General features: G+C 39.6%; 1 protein-coding gene across 3 annotated transcripts in view; it reads right to left on the reverse strand.

The window, feature by feature from the left end:
• The window catches only part of FHOD3 (formin homology 2 domain containing 3), a 398400-nt gene that overhangs the window by 205988 nt on the left and 169747 nt on the right, over positions 1-22665 (reverse strand). For all 3 annotated transcript variants that reach the window (XM_074146889.1, XM_074146891.1, XM_074146890.1), the window contains exon 4: positions 9360-9427. In XM_074146889.1, the coding sequence (XP_074002990.1) occupies positions 9360-9427 (68 nt within the window). The remainder of the gene's footprint in view (positions 1-9359; positions 9428-22665) is intronic.

The raw sequence follows: 22665 nt of genomic DNA on the forward strand, positions 1-22665 counted from the left end.
AGAGTCCTATAGACAGAAAGGGCACGGCTCATTCAGACACTGCCTGGCTCCTGAAGTAAAAATCACTACTTTTTAAGAGGGTGAGCGAGAGAAATTTTCGCTCGTTGCTATGCTCGTCTGTGAAACAGTGTGCCGGGAAAGTGCGCTGTCCCCACTCCACATTAATACATCAGAGCAAGGTCTCCTTGGAAACCCCCTTTCCTCAGATTCCCCTGCCAGGAGTCCAAGCTGCACAGCAAGGAGGCAGAACTGAAACAGAAACCCCAGATGATTATGCTCAATGTGAAAAAAATAAAACAACAAGGAAAAATACACGGATCACTAAAATGCTAGTGTGCTTGCAGAAAGTCCCCCCCAAAATATAAATGATGGCCACTCTCTTTAAAAGCGAAAAAAAACCCCACATTTTTAAACTTTTTTTTTTTTTCTTTTTTTTTTAGATCTCCTGCAAAGTCAAGATAGGATCACAAAGTTCAGCTGGTTTCAAGAGGATTAAGGTTTAGGGATTAAGTTTCATTCATTTGGGGATGTAAATTAGCGGCAGAGGGACAGCAGCTGACTGGTGAGGAAAGGGAGGAAGGAGGAGGCAGGTCAAAGAGCAAAGCATGTGCGACTGCAGGCTTTTGCTGGCATAAATCTCAAATGACAATACATCTGGCACTCCACCACAAGAAAGTAAAATGCAGGACTATTGCCCAATATACTTGAAAAGACTCCTGTTACTAAGCGAATAACGGCAGAATGATGCAATCTGGGATTCCGTTAGCATCAATGATGGGTAGGTCCTTATTCCATATTTCCTGCTCCAAATAGTACAAGGAGAATAGAAATTTACTATTTTTCTTTTTTTCCTAAGCCTTTCTCTGGCTCTAGCAATCCTTATGTATACAAAAAGAAACCCCAAACAACCCCATAGCTTGCTCCTAACCTGACTGCCCTGGGTAGCAGCAGCAATGTGGCAGCACAGGGCTATGACCAGAATGCACTTCCGTTACCTGAAAACCTTCATGTCCACAGGTTCCCCACATAATTTCAAATGCTTATACAATGCAAAATTAACAGCCAGTTCCTCTCGCCTCTCCTTTCAGGTGCCTAGCTCTGTGACACCAGAGTCTACATTAGAAATATACCAAAATAAAGTCTCCACAAGAATATTTTTAACTATTGCTACCTGCCTTCAGTATGCATCACATCTGCTAAAGTTACCAGCAAAATAATTACTCCCATTGACAAGACTACAATGATGTAGTAATAAAAGAGTTATGCCGTGCTCGATTAGAAACAGAAATCCCAGACCATTTCTGGAGTCCAGCTTTTTTTACTGGCTAAGCAACAGGTTGCATTTTATAGATCAAGATTGGCTTGCAATGTTTGCAGTAAGAAATGCTCATTTTGGCTTGAAAACTGAGTAAACATAGTCAGGAAGTGATTGAAGGAGCATGGACAGCCAAGATATAATTTATAGTTACTTTCCCACACTTTAAACTATAGTTCTGTTCTTTGGACTCCAAAATTATTGATATAATTAAAATACTAGATTGCCAATCCAGAAGTGCCTGATACTATATAAGTCAATTGTCACTGTTTATTTCAGTCCATTTTAAGAGCCAAGTCATCTATTGCAAACAAATCTGTAAAGAAATCATCCCCAAAACATACACACACACACATACATACATACATACATACATAAACTTAAGTCCTATGAGTCCCTCAAGACTGTATTGCCATTTCAACGTAAAGCAGCTACAAAACAATTCTATGTACGGATCAGATGAGCTGGTGGTTAAGCAGGCAAGTCTTATATTAAACCATGAAATCACTGCTGTACTTTGAGTCAGGACACTACTTTTAGAAGATGAATCAAACACAGCTCTCAGGGGTGGCAGAAGGAGAGTCTTCTCCTGTCACAAGCAGTCCATCTATCCAAGACAAGCATTTTCACTCCCTGATACCTGGCAACTCAGAAACTACCTCAAGACACGGATGCTAGCCAAGTTCAGCTGTTGTCTTCCTTCCCACACACTCCTACTAGCATACGTAGAAGAACTCCTTGAGAACAAGGGTGCCCTGAACTGGGCTGTCTCAAAACTGCAGGCAGCTGCTAGAGGTAACTGAGGCAGTGGCAGAAGCATTTTAGCAACGAAGGGTATTTCGGGACTAGGCAGCCAGTTTGTCCCTCAGTGGAAGCTCCTTCCCCTTGTTGGTTGCAAACGCATATCAGCTGCTCTATTGCCCTCCCTGGCTGTGCCGCAGCTTCCACTCTGCACTCCAAGCTTTTCCCTCCACTCTGTGCTGACTCCACACTCCTTATTTCCTTCTCTCCCCCAGCCTTTACACCTTCCCAACTCATTACATGCACACCCCTGTAGAAGCATGACCATAACATGATATAAAGACACCAGTATTTTTACACTGTTCCCATTTTCCCTATTCTCCCATCTATATACAAGGAGCAACATTTTACAACAGCATGCACGGAAATGACCATCCCCCTTTATTTTCAGCAGGGTAACATATTTAAGTAACCTGCAATCCAAAGTTTGGCTTCTAGTGATGATTATAATGAGAATTTATGCTCAAGTATCAATTCCATTGCATATCCTTGCCATGAGTCAGTTGCTTAAGTAGCAATCACCAAATGCCAGCACTTTTTTGCCAGCCTTTTAAACACATCTATCCCAGCTAATGATAATACTATGCCAATGAAGTTTTAAAAATAAATTTTCTTTCTTTCCAAGACAAAAACATTTCAAATAAGTACCACGCTATTGCTTATTATGGTTTCCCACCTTGGCACCAATAAACAGATACAGAAATTCACCCAAAAGTAAAGTGTTTAATTCACAGCCATTAATCCTCCGTAGTCTCCCAGTCCAGAAAATAAATATTCTGTTGTTTCTCAAGGACATGTTTTGTATTGCACTAAAAATATCAGCAAAACAACAGAGCATTTGCTGGTGTTTCCCATTAGCAAAGCAGAGAAGCTGCAACACTTACTATTTCACACCTCCTTTACATAGGGACACGTTTTAAATTGTATGCCTTTCTGAACTTTCTTTTGGATAGTTGAAAGAATACATGGAGGGAAAATAAATGTTTTAATATTTAACAGTACTTTACAAATTAAAACACATGAAAACATATCCAATATTTAATACCTTGAAACAAATATTCAACTCTTACAGACAGAATTTCTTCAGGCTTGAGGATATTAGGAAGCGATATTTTTTCATCTGTCCAAATTTGTAAAAATATCTAAAACTTGAAACAAGACATTTATATGAATAACTTTTCACTAATGCAAAGACTTCTCAAAGTCTTTCTCAAATGCCTCAAATGACAGGTATACAGACATCCAAGATACCCTGCATTAGCCATGTAGCTATCCCAGTAGCTGTCCTGCAGCATATGAAAAAAAAAATCATGAAGAAATAAGTAATGGATAAGAATCAAACCCTGCTTTATTAGATCAGTTACCAAGATCAAATTATTGTGATCCTGCCTGATCTTCACCACCACCTCCTGCAAGAAAGTTCTGTTTCCCCTTTACTCTGAACATGGTGTTTTGCTTCATCAGTACTTTGGTCATTAACTTCCCTACTTTCACATAACCTGCCTGATTCCTGTAGCAGATGAGGGAGCTGCAGGTAGAAAGCCATTTACTGTGACACTATAATGCTTGCTTCTCGTGCTCTCACTGCACTTAACCTTGTACTTGCATGATGCCACGTCCACCTGAGAAAGATCCCAGAGCTACCATCACCATTTCTACCACTGAAAATGGTGGGGCACCTGCTTGGGTTGTACCGAGCAATAAACTGACACATTCTGTCTTTCAGGAGAAGGAAAGGAACCGTACTACAATTCTTAAAACAGGTTGAAAGAAAGAACATGGAAAAGAAATTCCACTACTATTTTCAGCAAGTTGAACCATTTGAAAGGAACTTTCTGCTTTCAATGTTTTATTATTTCAGTTAATGAACACTCAGATAATTACAGGATCTTTTTCCCTATGTAACTTTTTTTTCTCTGTGAGTGTAAGAAGCAAAAAAGAAAAACTAAGTCGTATTTCAGTATCAGATTAATCTATACAATTATTAGCCAGAAAAGCTTGGGTTGCCTCCCCCTGTAAAGACAAAGCATTTAGTGGGAAATGAACAAAAGAATCCTGCTGTCGCTGCCTCTGTTTGTTTACCAACAGTCCATCTACCTGTATGCACTCAACCACCAAGTGAAAATGACACTGAAACTGAAGACATTTTATGCCATTGATGTTACAGGGACAGAATTTCATCCTTTGCACCTTGAGTAGACAGCAGATATATCAATACACCGTAGCTCCTTCCTCCCAGTTAATAGCAGAATTAAAAATTACTAGGAAAGTCACCCAGACCAGACCCTACCAGGGATATTCCTCATGGCAACTAAGCAACGGATCAAGCAACATTCATGCGTTGCATACCTGAGGAAGCTCAAGAAGACAGGCTCCAAACAAAACAAGGTTTCCTGTTTCAATGCAAAGGTTTGCACAAATTAGAGAATGAATAATGGTGGCTTCCCACATTTTTACACTATCCTTGTGGTAGAAGTAGTTCACATATTATAGTTCCATTAAGAACTACTTAGATCTCAGCCCCATAACATCCTCTAGGCATGAAGAAGACACTCTATTTGCCAATGAAATTGAGAAACTGATTTTGACATTTAATGTGCCGTATCTATTTTATTTATAATCTCTAAACAATAATGAGACATATCATTTGCAAAATAGAGTTAAAGAGATATGTAAATTGCTATGCAGAACTACGGTGAATTCCATTTGGGAAGGAAATTAAGGTTTCTTTTTTGTGACTTAATCAAGAACCCTTCCAAGAGGGCTCTTAAAGGGGAGAGGTGGCAGCCTGCCTCACAAGTGATGACAGCAGCTCCTAAATCAAGTGTCACGCAGCTTCAAACCCTAAGGAGTCATCATTCATGCTCGCAAGAGGGGAAGGAGCAGCCTCCTTCCTTGAGATCAGTGAGGCAAACACAGAATACTCCTTCTGCTCTCCTAAGGATGATTGATGACTCCTTAGCAGCTGAAGTGTGTGACACTTGATTTCACTCACTGATAAGATTGTGTCTATCCAAACACCTTCTAGTTAATGTTTCCAGGGCCCCTACATAGCTGTTCTTTGTGACGTTTTACACAAAGCTCAATTGTTCAATGATTAATGAATTTCTCAGCAATAGAAGAAAAATCTGTAAGAGAATTTTTGTAACTGTGTTGCCTGATATTCTGATCACGACACAAAATGGGAGTCTAGGCTCCTCAAGAAAAATAGTGGGAGATCTCCTGCATTTGTCAAATGACACTTAGTGTGGAACACAGTCCTAAAATAAAACTGGCTTTTTTCCTCAACACTTTAAAAAAAAAAACCCTTCAGGTTCGCTTTCCAGAAAACCTAATACATTGGTTGATTAAAAATATTTTCCAAAACTTTAAGAAGCAGATTTACACGATTATAGTTTTTGACAGACTTGAAACATGTTTTATAGCTTTCTTATTTTTCTTACATCACCATATTCTTATCCAGTAATTTCGTATTTTGAAATGATGCAATCAGCATGATTGGAAACCATGTTTTGTAACTACAAGGCACACTTTTGTTTATAGGTTCTAAAACATGCCTGCTTTATATTACATCTAGTCAGATCAAAAGTCTTGTTAAATAACCTTTTTTAATATCACATAAATTGCTCAGCACTATTTACCTATATTATAGCACTCGTACCCAATTTTTCTGCTTTTAAGATTGATATGGAGTTAAATGTTTTAAGCAGCTGTATTTTTATCTCTCTTACGATATCACAACCAGGAAATGCAAGAACGTTTTTCGACCCTGATTTTTTAAGTGTAATGTTCAGCTGGATTCTGCCCTGGATGCCTTTGGGAGCTTTAGCACTTTGCACAAAATTCACGAATCTCTGACAAGCACAAGAACCAGTGAAGTCAGAATTCATTCAAAGGCAGCTAAACTGTACTCCAACAGGTTGTCAATTATATCTGTATTTCTTCTTCCAGTTCTTTTAAGGTCAAGTGCTTCATATACTTCTAGTCTGAACATTACTCTCCTTACTCCATAAGTTTGATCATCAAAAAGCATACCGGTAAATCAAAAGAATACTACAGTACAGTCCAGTAAAAGATGATGAGTGTGGCTATCTTAACCCTTCAGAATGAATGACAGGAACAGAATGGCATTACTGTCAAAGAAAAATACTCCACGTAACCTTAATCGTTTTGCCAAAACCAGCCCACCAGAAGAAACCAAAGAAAAACTCCAAGTTTGGACTTGACAAATGAATCTTTCATTTAAAATTGGAAACAAAGGCATTGCTTCTGCCAAACATTGCTAAGCTTCGCTGAGGCCTCGCGTGGAAAACCAAGAGCTCAGACTATTTGGAATTCATATTTGATGTAAAACTTGGGCTTGTTCCCACTTAATACAAATAAGAGACTGCACGTTACCTTGAAGCTCTTTAAATTAAAACCGATACTGACACAGAACTGTGCCAAATTAACTCAGCTATGATGAAATGATTATAAAAACATAGTGTTACGAACTGTCTTGGCACTTAAAGACATGATGAAGTCTCCATAACACTCTGAAAATTTGTTAAAATTAAAATAAAGACTGGTTTTGAAGTCAACATTTCATTTCTGAAACATTATACTCTTAAGGAATTTAAAATACTAACAAAATCAAACAGATATTTATGTTGAAAAACATACCTTCTAAAAAACTTTTAATATAATAATAGATTTCTAATGCTAACAACATTTTAATGTCCTTGACTAAAAAATAAATTAGGTATAACCTTTTGCACAATAGTGTTTGGTCTATAATATAACCTTTTCATAGTAACTTGCATTTTTCTTCACTAAAAAGTTGAACTAGCTTTTCTTTCTAAAACAGATATAAAAATCATCCTACGTTCTCTCTCGTGGTTCATTACAAGATAAACTAAAATCATGCTCAAAAGATGCCCTTAGCAATGCCGGTAACTGTTGTAAAGGCCAGAGAGGTTGCGAGGGAAATGGGAGTTTACATCAGACAGGGTCTCATTTTCCAGACTGAAGTGTACTGCCTCAAATACTTGAGCATATGATATGAATACTCCGCAGCTTGAGAAAGACTTCTCAATCATCTGTTAATGAGAACCTGTATTTTGAGAGTATATGAAGATTTTTTGAAGGGTTATGTTTGTTCGACAAACAGCCACAATTCTACCAGAAGTAGCTACTTAAAGTGGTAACAGATAATTCCCAAATTCCTTTCCATATATTAGAAAACAGGAAAATGGAATTTTTCAAGGAAAATTATGTTCTGAAACTGCCAGACAGACTTCGCTTAATACCTAAATTCATACACAGATACGGGTTTGTGTGCATTGCTTTTCCCTTCCCTCTCATTACTCTTCAAAGCAGTCAACTCCGATTATATTTATTAGGATAAATATTTAAACAACATTTCCATGAAAACAGCTGATCAGATGGAAGACTAAGATTTTACTGGTGTGCTCACTGAAAGCACTGAGCACTATGTGCTCAGAAATACCTATGAGACTTCAAACAACCCATATGGAAGAGAACATTGATTAATATCCAAACTGGTAAAAGTCATAATACTCCCAAAAGTAATAAAATACTCAAACTGGGGATGGGAGGTGTGGGGTAGCTGGGAAGAGAGGCTTAGCACTGGCTACTAAATATGTGTGAGTGCCCAGATTAACCTGTGGAATATATACATTCACAGAAATACAAATACTTCCCAGAAACAGTTGAAGTGAACAAAAAGAGAAGAAACCAGAGAATACTCTTGGAAACCTGCCTAATTTCCTCTGAGCACACAGTCCACCCACTTGGCAAGCTCACAGGGAAACCCAACTTGCATCATTGTGACTCTCAGTCTTCCCCTGGGAATGCCTTGAAGGGACTGATTTTTCCCAATCTGTGGACATGAGATGACCAGACTGTTTTGGAGTTCAAACTCCTTCTTTGTCCAAAAATTTCAAGATTCAAAAATTTTTTTCTGATACAGAAAACATCTTAAACTACTAAAATTTTCCATTAAATAGTTCACACTTCCCCATATACTCCTATTTTTCAGAAAATCTGCATTCTGGCGTTTTCTAAATTCTGAATGTTTTACTTTGAAACCAGCAAAAAGCACTGTGTGCTTTGGAAATTTACAATTCTGCAGTCTTGCAGAATTGTTAAATGTTGTTAATCTTCTTAGAATAATGTCTATTTAAAATAAAGCAAAAAAAATGCTAAACTAAACACTGGCACCTACCTATTGTGACTAAAAAACATTATAGGTTGTCATTCTCCATTTGGATCCATTAGTAAAGGAGGAGAGGTGCTTTTCTTACTGATTTCACTTTTTCTGATAGAAATGTAATGTGTCATCCTGAATTTCATTTTAGGATCACATTGGCAATATACTCTAGTTCTCACCAATGTCTTCTTTTCACTTTTCCTGATCTTCTTCTCTCCAACAAGTTTCCTTCCAGTCCTGCAACTTTCCTGAGTCCTTCTCCTTATCCAGTAAAACCAACCTAAAATCCAAGCTTTTCATCCAATCCACTTTCTTATCATCCACACCTCACGTCTTTCACATTGGCTACTTCCCCAGAGGACCTAAAACCCTGCTGATTTTAGGTCTCCTCCATAATGAAAACTCACATTCCAATCCATGCCTTTCTTTAAACTTAAACTGTTCAGACACTACCATACCCTCCTCAGATCTACGAAGTATCTTTTCAGCTAATCAATAAATCATTTCCTCTAACATCAATCTAAATTCTAACAACTTCAGAGCCCTCCCAGTATATCTTGGTTCCTCATCAGATCTATCCCATGTCTTTAGCTTCCTTTTTCAGTTTTAAATGTGGCTTAAAGCTATTCTATTTGTCAATTATTAGGCCAAAGTTGGGGAATCACCCCAACCCATGGTTTCCTAGCTCCTCTTTTCACATCCCCATCCCAGTCTTTCCAGTACAGAACTAAGCCACTGTCTAACGAGCAGCCTAAGTTTCCATCTAAGAGTCCCAATTTTCTTCTCTCCTTTCCTGGCAAGTTCCAACCACTAAATCTGTCATTACTCCACATCTGGTCCTGCCTTCCGACAGACTGAAGGAACAAGGGAAGGCTTGCAGAGCTTAAACAGAAAAGACTAACTGGTTAATTGCACATTACAAATGAAGTCTTAAAATTCTCTTTTGCCAGAAACTGTGATATTCCCTACATTAAAAAAAAAGAAATTCAATTCATGTTCAAATCACAGAATGGAAAGCCATTATTTGCTCACCTGAAATATTTGTTTCAAGGAGAAAAGCGCCCGTCTCAGCTCCCGTCCATTGGAATTGTAAAGTTTTTCTGGAAAAAAAAAAAAAAAGACAACAGAAAGAAGTTCAGCATAAACAAAACTGATAACATGGCAAAAAAGCAGTACAGATTTCAAGAGTTGGAGTGTAAGAGTCATAGTGCCCATTTCCCATTAGGTAGACTGCTGTTAAAAAAAGCAGCTTTTTAATACATATATATACACATATACAGGACTCACTCATTAATAAAGTGTGCATAAAACCAGAGTTTTGTTGTCCATAACTTCAGATGGCATCTCCCAGGTAAATTCACAATAGCTTCAATGAAATCAGTGAGAAACAATGCTCTAAGGGGGTTTTGAAAATGCCTTGAAATACTGCTCTTTCTGCATTAAGGTGAATTTAGGGTTTATTGAAAGTACCAGATTAGTCTCAACAGACTCAAGTGAGAGCACTCTTTGCTTTTGTTATCAAAGCTAGAGCCACTGAATCCCATCCTTGACTGCCTTCCCTCTAGACATTCTTTTCTCATGTTCTCATCTTTCTATTGTTAAATCCTTTCTGCAATGGCAATGAACGTTAATACCAGAAATAGTCGGACAGTCTGTTCTAAGCATAATTCAAAACAGTGTTTTATTCTCATGAAAACTGATCTTGATCTTTTTCTAAATGAAGCAGAAGCCTTCTTTTCATCATCCAATACTGAAATATATTACTTCATTTATTCCCTTACTAAAGCATACTCATAGAAATAATTTAAAGAAGACAAAAGCAATTCTTCTGCTATCTTTCTGAACCCTGCCACAATGGTTGTGCCTTTGGAAGAAGTCTTGGACAGTACGTCTCAAGTTTACTATCGTGTATTTGGAAGCGATTTGTGTCCCTATGTGTGGATGGAGCAGAAGGTATGCTCTTCAAGTCTTCCTGGTCTACTACATTTGATGTATCTGACAGAGACTGTATTCAATAATTCTACAGTCCTAACCTGTACTTTATTACACTAATGCAATCTGAGGACAATTACAAAGGAAAATCAAATCTTCATGGTCACCTGACGTGACACAGACAGGTCTCACCCACAGATCATCATGAAAGGACCTCCTCTGCAATGGACAGCAGCCAGCAGGTCATGAGGTCAAAGTTGGAATGTCCATGGAGTGGGAAAATTCTTATAAGAAAATGAAATATCAAACCCCAAAGTCTTCTTTCTTACTTTCCCTTGTCTATTTCTCTTTTAATTTACTTTACACTACAAAATCAAATTAGATTTTATTTCCCTCTCTCAGGAAGTTACAAAAAAGGCCTAACATTTAAGGATTCCATGCATTTATAACTCAGTAATCATTTTTCACTTCAATCAAAGAAGGCAGGTTTTAATTTTTGAAAGAAACTTTCTTATTACTAATAGTCATCTTCAACCAAAGGAAAAATGTGAAATAAAACTTCAGAAAAAACTTATACTTTTTTCTGTAGTTTTGTTCATCCCTAATTGCCTCTGATTTCAAAGGCAGAACGTGTAGAATTGGCAAAACTATTGTTGTTATAAGTTGTCTCCTTCCTTGCACTGTTTATAGATTCCTGACAAAACACTGGAGGAACAGATTTCACTTCAAGCCATAAACTTAGAGGCATACTTTAATTACTCTAGCTTAAAAACGCACTGGCATGTGAAACTACATTTCTTGGCAGGATAAAGAGCAATTTTGTCAGGAAAGCTTAAAGAATAATAAAGGTCTTTTAAGACCCAGTCTGTCAACTTTACATGCCATATTACACAAAATATTCCTCTTTGAAAGATACCTCCATCTGGCATTTGTTATTACTAATTTCTCTCTATTCATAATTCACTAGCATCATTACAAGCAGAGTATCTCCAAACAAGGCAGTACATTATCATCTTAATTAAGACAGGCACCATTTCTTAAAGTGCTGGCAACTTTGTACATAAATATCGATGTCCTAACAAATGCCATCTGTTGGTCTGGGTCTTAAACAGGAACAATCATCATCCCGGCCCAGGGTAAAGTCCTAATGAACCATTGTTATGATACCATAATGCTGGTTGCTTTCATTGGTGCGTGCAGATTTTTGGTACGTCTCAGAGAAACAATGCCGAACATTTTTCTTCTTGGTCTTTTCACAGAGCATAACATCATCCTTGGCAATCGGCACAAACAATGCTCTCCCTGCTCGCGTGTAGCAAAGAGGACAGAAGTTATTAACTGCAGCTCAAAAAGGGGTCTATCAGCAGAGCTGAAGAATCAGTAACTACTGAAAGTATCAAGTTTGGCAACAGCAGCCTTAACAAGACAGCAACACATACAGAAAACGCTTGAGCTGGTCTGAAACCCCTTTTGAGGAGCAACACTCCAGGTAAGTCATCTCATTGCTGACATCTACTACCAGGGCACAGCAATCTACATGGAGACAATGTACATGCACAGATCCCTCCTCACGTGGAGCTAACGTTGTTGAATCAGCTCAGAAATACAAGCTCCTAACCTCTTCACCCGAAATACTCACACATGGGCAGTATATTGACTGTCTACGTAAACCTTGGCACCCACTTCTTATAGTGCTGGCAGCCATCGGAAACATTCATGGAGCATAACCCAAGGAGGCAAGTGAGCTGGTCACTCCTCGGAGTCATGCTACATCAGAAGATGTTTTGGTTTAGAAAGCTGCAGTCCAGGGCAAACCCCATGCAGGGCAGGAGAGCCTGCATAAGCCAAGGTTCTGCATGGGTCACCTTATAAAAGCTTGTGCGTTTCCTGTATTTCTGTGTGCTGTTTTTCAGAACACGGTAAATGCATACATCAGATTACAGCTCAGGGACACCTGGTAAGATGCTCACAAGGCCTTACAGAATTCCCATATGTCAACAGTAACTTTAAGACCACAAGGAACCTTGGGGCTCCTCCCAAAAGCCCCAGACTGCAACCAAGGCTATGAAAATGCATCAGCAGTAACTAAAAGGCAGTAATCACTTGTAAGCTCTTTTTCTACGGTAGAAAATAAAATTAAACAGAGAGGGAAAGGCACGTTTGCTTACAACTGAAGAAGATTCAGAAACCAGATAGGAAATGCTTTTTAACACTTGCTGTTTTACTTTAGCAATTTAAAGTGTTGCCCTCTTTTAAACGGATAGCCCTCCATGCTAAAGCACAGAGGTGCCTGTAGTTCCCGTGGTGCATCCTTGGCAGAGTTGTCTGTAACTGAAACAAATGATGCCTACAGCTTTGAAACAAGAGTCCAGCCTGCTACTATCCCCAGAATCAAAAAATTCTGAGGTGCTCCAAGGACAGTCCGAAAGACCTACCTGCCTCCTGCCTTATTATAACATGTTATAGATAAGCTTCAATACGTACACCAGGACTGCTTTATTCCAGAAACTGAACCTCTGAACTTCAAGAAGGAACACTCACTGCTACACCTCTCCCTGAAACTTCACGAATCTCTGGCCCTTTGGTAAAACACATCTCCCGCCCTTCCCCAGGTCAGGCACAGGTCGGAGACATACTACACTCGTACACTTCAAGATTAGAGAAGATAAAACAGGTCAGGGAGTTTGAGGCATCTGACCACATCTACCTATTAAAGACTGCATTTCTGACACGTCCTGATAAGCTATGCCATTGCAGCTCTTTTTCACCACTTTTCTTCAAGAAATAAAAAGCTGCATCTGCAGCTGCAAAATAGGTTTAATTGCAGATACCTAGATGACAGAAAATTCTGCTGGTGGTTCGCTCTGACGTTAACTAACACTAGAGGGCACTGCTTATTTCTTTATTTTATAAAAGAAAAGGCACTCTGTCCCTCCATGAACTTCCCACCGATTAAGCAATAGGAGTTGGGATGCTGAGTTAGTACTTCATTAACCTTGAAACTCTGCTTTATTCTGTAGACACTAGAAATTTTCCCGAAAGAAACTTCCTGAAATTTTCCTGAGAAAATAAAAAGCATCAGCACCGCCAACCTCCAACATTCAAAATCAGAGCCAACTCTTTTTGAAACTATCTGTAAGAAAACCAGGTACTGGTTGAGTTTTATTTACCTTTCTGTAACAAGCAGGAGTCACATTTGTTAAACTATCCTTCATAATAGGTAGGTGCATATTCTTGAAAGACAAAGAGATTCCCTTAGCTCACCGCTTCTTTCCACAGGCAGTGTCAAAGATAACCAGGCTTGTGATACAGACAGACGTGCATGAGAAGCAGCAACCTGTAAGTGCCTATTTTCTTGCAATGGCAGCACTTTGGGTGAGAGAAGGCTTCACGCTCTGAAAGATAACCATTCTTTAATACAGAGATTTTGTTTGCTTTTACTTTTGTAAAAATAACTCTCCTAGACAGAAAAGGAAAACAACTCACACTAGGTGAAAAGGGATTTCTCTAGGTGAATTTGGTACAAATGTGGTGGTGGAGGAGAGGCAGCTTGGTTAGCAACTAGCACCTTTTTGGAGAGCAAGAGAAGCCTGTAAAGATCTTTATTTTATCAGACCACTGGTACCTTTCAAAGGGGATTCTATATTTTCAAAGACAACCATTAAAGGCTCAAATTCCGCTGGGTATTCAACTCTTTCAACTGCATGGGAAATGGACTTTTTAAGAAAATTGGTCTTTATATTCCTAATGAAAGTATTGACTTTTCTTCTGATTTCTATGGGAAAATGAGTGTTTTCAATCCATAATAATAACAGAAAAAACAGAACTAGCTGAATATTGCTTGGTTCAGTCCCACATATTACACCTGACCTCTGACCGACCGGGTACCATCCTCCTCCCTTCCTCTTCCATCACACCCATTGAATTAGTCCCTGGGATATAGTAATTTATGTAGTATCAGCCTTTTGAGCTATTGGCAAAGGCTCATGAACATCTGGCTGAGCACAAATGGGAGTTGCTCTGCTTCACTTGCTGCTGCCTGAATGACCTCCACGTCTCCCATCCATGCCTCTTTTCTTTAAACTATAATTTCAAGATGAAGTTCCTCTACTTACAATAACATAAAAGGGAGATTAACTCCACATTTGATTACATTAGCAGGGTACCTGGTGCAGATCTAATTAAACGACATTTGAAACATTTCCTGCCATTCGTTTCTAACGTCCTTGTGTGGGACAGAAGTAGCAATATTCTCTGGCTTCCACTAGCCACTTGTAAACTGCATAGTACTTAGAAACTAAAAAATTACATCTTGTCCCTGTTACAATGAATAAAATATTATTTTAACCGCTCACTAGGAAGAAATATTAGTGATAGAAGTAATACTAACAGTCTTTTAGAATTTAAATGAACTGCCTAAAAAAATCTCTTTCTGAGAATGCCAAGTACGACAATTCAAAATTTATTCCTACACTATTCCAATTTTAAATGGGTGTTATTCTATCTGAATGAGTTTATACAATTATAAAACTAGGTAAAAATTTGAGCAGCACAGCAAGAAGTCGGGCACATGGGTCCAATCCTGTGAACAGGCTTTAGGAAGCAGCCTGGTAGACTTTACTGGGCTACTCCAGTGGGCCCACAGGTACATGCAGTGCTGCAGTTCTATAAAACAACTGAATATAAATCTAATTAGTGCAGTGTGCCAGTCTTTCACTATATGTCAAACAAATTAAAGCAGTCCTCTAAGAAAAGACCTGGTCCTGTGCCAAGAATAGGCTCTCTTTATAGTTTTGCTTTTGTCCACAAAAGCTAGTCATAAATGTGTTGGCCAGACAAGGCACTCTCCTTTTCCTCCCAGACCCCCTAGAAAATACACAGAGAAGGGATTCATTCACAGGCACATTGCCCACTGTTTCATTAACACAACTGCTGCTTCTGCTGAGATTACTTTATTTTGCATATTATGAATCTTATTTTTTTCTTCGAATTTAATCTTATTTCCTCTCTATAAAGAATTTGTTATGCATTAATTACCACAACACATCACATGTGAACTCAGGCTAAGTATTCTCCCACTGAGCCAGGGGTAAATGATTTGCACTTCGCGAGGAAAAGGAGTTCTCTCACAATAAAGGACCTGAGGCCAAGCAAGTGGCCGCGTACAAATTTTGGGAAGCCTGGCTGCACAACACCGAGCCCACGTCACCGTCAGCGCCGACTGCTTTGGAGGAATGTGCAGGCTGCCCCCAAGGAATGTCGCCCCGGCTCCCCATCAGAGCAAAGCCTCCCTCCCCTCCTTTTCATTCACTCACACAGCAGCTGCTTAGCTAATTATCTGGGACAGCGGGTCCTCTCAGTGAACAGGGTCCTTTGCCCCCGCTGGGAGCGGGGGATCCTTTGTGGGGAGAGGATCCTGTTACGCCTGCATATGAGAAGAGCTCCCCTTCAAGCCTGCATCCTTATTCCCTTTCTCTCTAAAGGACCTGCAGGTGGGGAGTGGGAGGAGGGAAAGCCACAAAATAGCCTTGGATGTCCTTTCCTACTCCATACCCTAAAGCCACGCTGGCAGAGGCTTAAAGCAGAGGGTGCAAAGAGCCACCTGCAAACCCCAGGGAGCCCGTGGGTTTGGACAGGCAAGAAGGGAGAACTCCATGGTGGGATCTCCACTAGGAACGAAAAATAGCAGATACGGCCAGCACTTCAGAGCAATTCTGTACACTCGCACTTAAAGGAGGTTCCTGCCTCTTCAAGGGCAGAAGTCTGCTTTCCCAATGCTGCAAGAAGTGACCAACAGTAACAGTCCCCTGGATTTCCACAGGGAGAGCACACAGGGCAGAAACCCCACTTTGGGAAGAAGGATTTGAGCTAACCTTTTTTGAGTGTTTCTCTAAAGTGCTAAAATTCCTAACTTCTGTCACAAGGGATGTAACATAATACTGTCAGCTCAAGAATGATTATACACTTAAATTCAGTGACAAACATATCCATTCCTCCGGCCGCAAGCATCCTCCCCATGAAGCCTACCCTGATTCTTCCTCCTATATTTCCAAGAGATATGAAATGAGATCTAATCATTTGTGGGAAAAGGAGTAAATTAAGAAAAATCCAGAGGACCGAGAAGAAAAACAATGACCCTGAAGATGAGGAATCAGAGGCATGGAACAACAGAGAAACAATGCAAAGAGAAGTACAGAAGAGAAGAGGGGAGTCAGTAAGAGAGAGAACAGACAGCAGGAAAGGTGAAGGTCTGGAGTGCCACTAATACGAAAACAATAACGCTTAAAGAAAGTACTAATCTTAAATGATCACCTATGAAGAACTAAACTTAAGAATTAGGAAGCATGGAAATACTGAGCGATGAACTGAATCACTTGTATAAAACAGAAAGAGAGAAATCATCCTTTTAGCATAGGTCCTTTTCTTTCTGAACACATCGTTCCTGAATGTCCTGGAGACTCCCCCCACCCTCGGTTCCAAGTTTTAGTCAATGCTTAAGATTCATTACCAACATACAGATAAACTACAGCAACATCTAAGTAATTCTGTGAGATTTAAAGGAAGGAGGTTTTTATACATACAGCTGGTAGAAGGGACTTCCCAGTCTTCATCATACTCCACTCTGGGAGCCTAACAGGTCTAAGGTGATCTCTCCTCTCAACCACTTCTACCAAACTTCTGTTTACTCTGCTTAGCTTCAATCAAGCCATGTGGCAAGGATAAACCATTAGTCAGAGTTTGCCCTTCACAAAGCTCTAAATTACTACCCCTTTCTTCTGGAGACCCATCCACATGCACGTGGGAACTAGGAAGAACATTTGTCACACTATCTGTACACACTATGGCAAACAAATGCCAATGATTTACACCAAAGGGAGATGCTAACATGCAGCAAGTGTTTATATAGTTAAGTGCAAAAGGAAACCTTAGTTTTCATCTGCTGGATCCTGAGGGTTACAACTACGGAAGCTGGTACGTTCTGTATGTTGCACTGCATTATGCTAAGGTCTTAAAAATTGACAGTGTCAAAATTTCTTTCCACTATTTCCATTTCTAACTCAGTTATTAAGGTCCCACTTACTCATAAGCAAGTGAAATAAGGACATACCAGCTGATGTGGGCTGAGAGCAGGGTGAAGCTGGCTGACAGAAAGGGGCTGGTACTTTTTCCCTTGGTTTTATACCTCCATGCTCACTACTGTTTTCCCAACTCCATACTGCAGAAACCTGTCTCAGTTGTCTTTTACTGATGCTGTGGAAAAAAGGACGTAAGCAATAAAAAAGCCCAACAGCAGGAGAGCACAACAGCAGGCTCTTTACTTAAATAATTAAGTAAAACTTAGTATGGGACATTAAACGCCAGAACCAAGAAGGAATCACTTAACTGCACAGAAAGAAGCAGCAAAAACTCCAAGACTCAAGCATGGTTCAAGCATTGAAATGACTAAAAATCCCCAGGCTTTATAAATTAGTTGTCTCTGGAGAGATAAAGAAAATGCAGGGGGTGTTCATTGCAAAAAAAAAAATCTTTTTCAGAGCTGGCATTCATGGTCGGGCTGGAGCTGGAGAAATTATTGCCACAAAAAGCATTTGCTGCCCTCTGAGCTGAAAAGCTATGAACAAACTGGAATAGCAGTTCCAGGAAATATTTGAATCCATTTCTCACTTGAATATCACCGCAGCTTTTCTTTCTATTTCCAAATTCCTTCTCTCACTTGTATCCTTTCTGATTTTTCAAGCTAGAACACAGAATTCCCTTTTACAGTTACACTTCCCATCCAGTCTGATGCCTATGGATAACTTTGGACATGTAGGGAAAGTCTGCTGTTGGAAACAACAGCAGTGAAGTAAGTATACTGTGTAGGGCCGTGACACAGTACTGATCTAGAACAAATTGCTCAGGCAGCTTGGTCTTCCTTCTTTCCCTGAAATAAAAAGCAACACTAGAAAGGCATATTCAAAAGTTACAGCTTTGCCAACATATTAACAAAATAAAGATCCTCTGCCTCTTCAGCCTATTAATTCCAGCTATGGAACAGGCACCGTAGCATACTTCCCCTGCAATGATTTATTTATACAGGTCCTCTCCACTTGAACGCAAAAGGCACTAATATGCTCTTTAGTTCTGAAGTGCAGGAAACAGTACTTCGGGTTGATAACTTCAAAGGAGGGCACTTCTGCATGTCCAAAAAAATGCCGTGACTGCTCTTCTGTAAAAGTCAAAGGGTTACAGAAGGGAAAAGGCTGCGTAACAAGGTCAAATATTACAGCACCGTATTACAGCAAGTGGTGATGGAAAAGACTTAAGAGGTCATCTTGTTCATCCCCCTACTAATGCAAAATTGTTCCCTAGAGAGTAATACAGTAGGAAAGTAGCTGTTATACTAAAATACAGGTTACATAATTCAGGAGAATGGGGCCAGGGAAAATTGCTAGAAAAGAAAATAATATAGAAGAACTTACTGCTTTCTTTAGAGATTACTGTAACCAATCTGAGGCTAAAAAATAATCATAAAAAAAGTATGTTGAGGCCAATCTTTAATGTTTATTTCAGTTTACAACTAGGCCTCTGAATTGCTGACCTGTGTGCTTGTGCTTGAACAAGCACATCAGTGCCTCTTGGATTACAAGTACTTAATAACAACATGCTAGTCATGATTTGAGGTCTCTGGTTTTATTCCATTTTAAATACAGTGCCAACCCATTGCCCTGCATGCTCCATCAGTATTAGTAAACAAAGACCAACAAGCAAATTATAGCAATCTATCACTAAAAAACAGGACAAATTATTTAGGCACACAGCCGCTATCCCTAGAATTATGGAAGCCTTATCTGTGCTTACAGCTTGGCAAGAGGCAAAACATCCGAGCGCAAAAACATCACAGGTTTGTGCCAAGAACGTGAATGAGCTCCTGAGCTTCAAGTTCAGACCAAGTTTTACTGTTGTGCAAGACATGCCAAAATACGTCAGAGGCTATCTCCAAGAACTAGGTTGTTCCAGTGATCCCAGTCCATCCTCAGGAAGTGCATTTACCAGCCTTCGGACCCCAGAGGATGGTGCCTCCTAATTAAACTGCATGCATTCCATCCCATCAGAGATTGTTAAAAAATTTAGAGAGCAAGTATGGACCACTCATCTTACAGTGAGGCAAAAAAGGCAAAAGAGCATCAGGAGCAGCTGATAGTGAAAATCTGATAAAGCTGCTTCTCCTCAGACTGCTGCTAGTGATTGCAGTGGTGTGTGCATCTTTAAATACATGAGCCTGCATTGCCTACATGCACGCTGAGACTTTCCAGCCTCACAGCCACGCTGCTGAGGGCAATGGGTTCCAACTCAATGTTGGGGTTTTTTTGACCATTTGGAGTCACCAAGACCAAGCATCCACCACAAAGTCCTCTCATACAAAAAACAGTAGATGCGACCGTGAGACACACAATATACATTAAGGGTTTACATTTATTTGCACTTCAGCATCACCCAGAAGCTTCAGCACAGTCATGAAGATCCCTTCTGGAAAACTTCTAGACGGGGCATCCAACTCCTGTGGAGCTTCATCTATAGTTTGGGTTGTTTTTTTCCCAAAATTAATTAAAAAACAGAAAAGCAAAGAATTCCAACTTAAATGCCACAGCACCTCTGGGATATTTATTTCAGTATTTCATTACATTTACTGATAATAACACTGATTTCTAAAACAATTTTTTAAAATTTAAATTTAATTTTCAGACCTCCCCAGTCTGAAAATTCTTGTAATGTCTCCATGTAACAGCCTCTTCCTTACATTAAATAACTTTACTTGCAGCTCAACTTTCCTAAACCTCTGATAGTCTTTCTTGGTCTTGTGTACATCCTCTAACGAATTTGCATCTTTAAATGCCCAGACACAGCAATTCAACTAAGCCTTTACTGATTTTGAATAAAGAGGAAAAAGAGCATTTCAACAGACGAAGACTTGGTTTTGATTTAGTATTACAGAGTCACACAGCAAAGACCAATCCCTTAAGTAATGGTCTCATAGTTCCTAGCAGATGTGATCTCAAAGGCATTAGGCTAGTTTACCAGCTTTGTTCAAACAACTTGATCCGTCTTTTTCCATTTGTCTTTATGTGTTTTAGGGTTCTTGAAGGATGTCTCTTTAGGATACTTGAAGGATATAGTTAAATTAACAGAAATTAAGTTAACAGAGGCTGATTTGCAACAGAGAGGGAATGAAGAAATATCAGACGTGCAGAACAGAGTGCAGCACAAATGCTTTTAGCAGATGTCAAAGTAATTCAGGGTCAGCAATTTTCCCATCATTCTGAAATTGCTGGGACACATGAAAAATGCAGCAACTGAAAGAAAAAGAAAATCCCAGGAATAAACTGGAACAGAACTGCTAAGATCTCGAGTTAAATCCATACCCAATGCATGAATCTCATCTGATGTGCATGCCAGGTCAAGTGCATGGCCAGTCCCCACACAGTAGCCTGGGGAGGTTTGGAAGTCCCCACTATCTGCTGGATAACTCGCCTCCCAGCATTTCTACCACTGCTGCACCATGTACCTCATCATCTCCTGGGTCACACTGGCACATGTTGGGCGCAGGTGGCTGGCACATCATCTGCCATACCACGCTTTACAGCAACAGGGACATGAACAGGCATCCCGAGAACGTGGCACAGGCACTGCGATAAGCTTAAAATGCTTGGAAGAGAGGTAACACCTCGGGGGAGCCAACAGTCCCAAGCTTCACATGTCGCACCCAACAGCCCTGCAAGATAGCTCTGCAGTTGCTGTCCTTCACTCCTGAGCATTTTATTTGTCCTTCAGTTGCTATTTTTTATTACTACCCAGATTGTTGTGAATATAACGGTTTCTCCAGAAGTGGGGACATACCTTCATACCCTCTTAAGGACCTGTACATTGGACTGCAAAGATTTAACAGTGGAAGCAGGTAGGTACTTCACATCCTTATAAAAATTACGTAAAAGCAGGGTACTGCTCCAGTTTCCAAGTAACACGATTAGGATGAAGGGAGGTGCCCAAAGCTGCACATACTAAAATCAGGAAATTACTGATAAAAGATAATGTTCATCCAGTGGGAATGTCATTTTTGGGATTTCTCCCCCATTTTCAGAGGTGAAAAATATCCCAGATTTTCCAGGAACAAAATGTACGATGCTGCTAGGCTCCACAACAGTATGGTTGGAATGAGAGAAAATACAAAGCAAATATCTGAGCAATTATTTCATGCCCATTAACACATATGACAAATAAAAACCTCTGTGCTAAATACTCCTCTCAGTTGCATTTGGAAATCAGTGTGTTTGCTTAAATGCATTAGCCACACAGGTCCTACGCAGCAGCATGAGAGAAGCTTATATACAAAGTCACCCACTGCTCTGGCAAGAGATTTTCCCTTTCGAAACAAAAGCTGACCAATGCCTCCCCAAGTAACACTGGGGAGTGCCCACTGGGGCACCAGCTCTTCACCTCGATCATCGTCCATCAGCAGAGATGGAGGCAAGACAGACCCTGGAGCACATCTCGCCTCACTTAGACTGATTTCCCACTTAAGTTTTCTCCCCAACACCTCCACAGCAACAGTTTTTCTAACAAATATAATTTAAATGAAAAGTCACTCAAAGCTATTGGGTTCCTTTCCGTATGGCTTGGTCCTGTGCTGGTTGGTTCAGGGCAGTTTCCAGGCAAATTTGCAATGGGCACGGAATACCATGTTTGCAGTTTAACAGCTGAACAACCCAAACAATTATTTTTAGTACCAGCAAACCTCTACATCTGTACTTGCTAAAAAAAGTAAGACAATAAAAAGCTATTTCTGAAGCACCTAAGAAGAGTTTTTCTTTTACCCTCCCCAGAGGAAAGGCTATCCCTCCCAGCACTCTCCACATACCACCTACCATTCATTTATATTTTCAGACATTCCTGAAGTGCAATTTCTGTTTACCGTACTGCGCGGCACTTGGCCTGAACTTGTTTAACACGTGTTCACGTTATTTATTCAAACTCATTCATCACAGTTGTAAAACATCTGACAGAGGATGGAGGTTTTCCAGTATGTATCAGGTCTCTTGCTTAATTCAACTGCTCATTATTTCCACCTCAAAGTAATTTGACCAAAGCCACACGAAAGCACTCAGCTATACTAAGTTTTTCTCTGTTCATTATCGATTCAATCACTGGCTTGGAAAAGCTCTAGCTCTACTTATCTAATTAATCAGGATAATATCAACTATACATATACACATACTATATATACACACATTAGTTATATATAATAATATATATATGTTATAAATACATATTTTATACATATTATACACGTATAAATGCAATAGTTTCTTTTTAGGAGGATCCATGTGATAAGAAAGCTTAATTGCCACATGGATTGGAAACTGTCATT

This window comes from Numenius arquata, chromosome 4, assembly GCF_964106895.1.
Source record: "Numenius arquata chromosome 4, bNumArq3.hap1.1, whole genome shotgun sequence".
Classification (NCBI taxonomy): Eukaryota; Metazoa; Chordata; class Aves; order Charadriiformes; family Scolopacidae; genus Numenius; species Numenius arquata.